The sequence below is a fragment of the Halyomorpha halys genome, unplaced genomic scaffold (genome assembly GCF_000696795.3).
Source record: "Halyomorpha halys isolate HHAL.00 unplaced genomic scaffold, Hhal_1.1 Scaffold347.1, whole genome shotgun sequence".
Taxonomy (NCBI): Eukaryota; Metazoa; Arthropoda; class Insecta; order Hemiptera; family Pentatomidae; genus Halyomorpha; species Halyomorpha halys.
Genome location: NW_027106249.1, coordinates 197497 through 199937, shown reverse-complemented (window position 1 = coordinate 199937; position 2441 = coordinate 197497). Strand labels below are relative to the sequence as shown.

The following is a 2441-nucleotide window of genomic DNA, read 5'->3' as shown; positions in this document are numbered from 1 at the left end:
CTTATCTGTTAGAATAGTGTTTCCACTTAGCTATGAGTAGGTAGCACTTTCATGTTGCAATATTCTAAATTGAAGTGAAATTCATTTTCCTAAATAAATTAAAAAGTATAAGTTATTTACCACGTTTTTTTAAATTTAATTTTCCCAATAAGTAGAACAAAACATCTAGCTTTGAAAAATATTATGTAGACATGAAGTCATACATTAGCTCCTCTTGTATATAGTGTAAATAAATTAGGAATAGACACAAGGTTTGTACTTACCCCAGATGAGGGTTAGCTTTTTTCCTTGAAATATAACAATTGAATATTCTTTTGACAAAAATTTAAACAAAACAATTATAATAAATATTCATAATTATAATTTCATGTTATAAAATACACAGTTGTTATGGAAATTTCATTTTTTGAAACAAATTTTAGATTCTGAACCCTTTGATGTTCTTCAAAAAGTTACTGTGAATGTTGTTGATAAAGGCCCATGTGGTGGAAAGTTTAAACAAATCGCCTCAGGTAAAATAATTCTTCCAGAAGAAACCTTTTGTACATATGCATATCGGAAAGGGACATGTAAGGTATGCTACATTATTCATTTACAGATTATTTAGAAATTTAGAGATTTTAGTTTACTTTCTTGGGTACAAAATAGAGATGAATTTTTTAACCTTTGAAATGATCAAATATAAAATTTTAATAAATTTATGCTAATGAATAAGCCTAGATGAATGAATCAAATCTAGGCTAATGAATAAGTCTAGATGAATGAATCTAATCTAGCCTATGGACAAGCCTTAGACTTTGAGCTCTTTCAGATTAAGTAATACTTGAAAACAAGATTCATGCCTAATTACATCTTTTGAATAATATAACTTTAAGAAAGATTCCTGCCTTATCTCTTTAATGTTCATCTTCTATAAAAAACTAATTTCTCCTTGGTATAACCTAAACAACATAGAAACAGTAATTGGATTGTTTGACAAGCCAATTAACCTATTGCAGAAATTACCAGATGCACTAGCTAACCTTAAACCTGAAGATGTATTTTTTCTTATGGCTAAGAGTACTGCAGCCTATAAGGCCTATTCTGCACCATTAATGTTTGAGGAAGACCTCCCCCTTCAATTCAAATCAAACATCTTGAATATGATATCAAAGTGCTTCCACCTATTGGCAAACACATGGAGTAGCCTCTCAGCACCCATTGAGTGAGAATAGGTAAAAACATTGATGAGTGAACACAGGCTATCCAGGGCAGCATAATTTTGCTGGTACTCAGCTATCATCACGAGTGAATAGTTTCTTCAACACAGCCAGGCAGGGGGCAGAATCAAGATGAGAGAACCGATATAACAGAAAAACTAATCTTGAAGCTCCACAGAAAATCTCAATAGCTCACAGATCAACCAGCAAGTAAAATTGTGAACACTTTTGGTCAAACCACTAATTGTCATATAAATCATTCAAAAATAGAGGCTTATCTCTTAGTGAGTGAGCTGAATATGAATTCTCTACTCTTAAGTCCACACACCTATATATGGAATGTATAGTAAGGGGAATTATTGCAATTTTGGAAAATTTCTAATTAGAATTTAAAATGGAAATAGACGTTTTGAGGTCTCTGAATCCAAATAACCAAATCTAGTAAAGTGCTTCAGGAAACAGAGTAGGAAAAATCTTCACATTTTCTTTAAGCATTGGGCAAGATAAATCTTTTACAATCGTATTCCTTCTGATTTAATTTATTTTTTTAGATGATTTTAATTTTGTAGATGATTTATAAAAATAAATATCAAATTGAAAATTTAGCTTCTCATTGTTTTAAAATATAAACGTTCTCTTCCTTGATACAAAATACCTATTTTTCCTGGTTTAAACCATATAGAACTTATATGAAACTTGACTTAAACGAGTCAAAATACTATTTTATCCTAGAAACAGAATTTAATTTTTTTAACTAAACAAATTAATGAATCATGCGGCTTTGTGACCCCCTGATCTATAGCTATTATCCTACGATAGAATTGATTGAAATGCTGCTATTGGAGTGCACTGTTTACAAAACATAAAAAAAAAAAGGCTGAAAAATCAGATACTATTTCAATACATTCCTTTATTGAATTCTAATTAATTTCTAAATGTTATTAAATAATAATATTTTTGATAAAGTATTTTTTATTATAAAGTCCTCGAATAAATAAATATCGAAAAACACCATCCAGTTAAATTATTAAAGTTTTCTTTTAGTGATTAGAATATATTTTTAAAAAATTTGAATATATCTTATTTTGCAGGGTGATTCTGGAGGACCAATTCAAATCGCTCATGATGATCTTCACTGCATGTATAATCAAATTGGTATAATTAGTTATGGTATTAATTGTTATCATGACTCACCTGAAATTCATACAAAAGTATCTAACCATATAGGATGGATCGAAGATA

At 29.4% G+C, this 2441-nt stretch overlaps 1 protein-coding gene across 1 annotated transcript in view; it reads left to right on the top strand.

Annotated features, from left to right (window-relative positions):
- LOC112211527 (transmembrane protease serine 9) overlaps positions 1-2295 on the top strand; it is a 43640-nt gene extending 41345 nt beyond the window's left edge. The window contains exons 12-13 of the mRNA XM_067044623.1: positions 423-512; positions 2291-2295. Of these exons, the coding sequence (XP_066900724.1) occupies positions 423-512; positions 2291-2295 (95 nt within the window). The remainder of the gene's footprint in view (positions 1-422; positions 513-2290) is intronic.
- Positions 2296-2441: the final 146 nt, after the last annotated feature.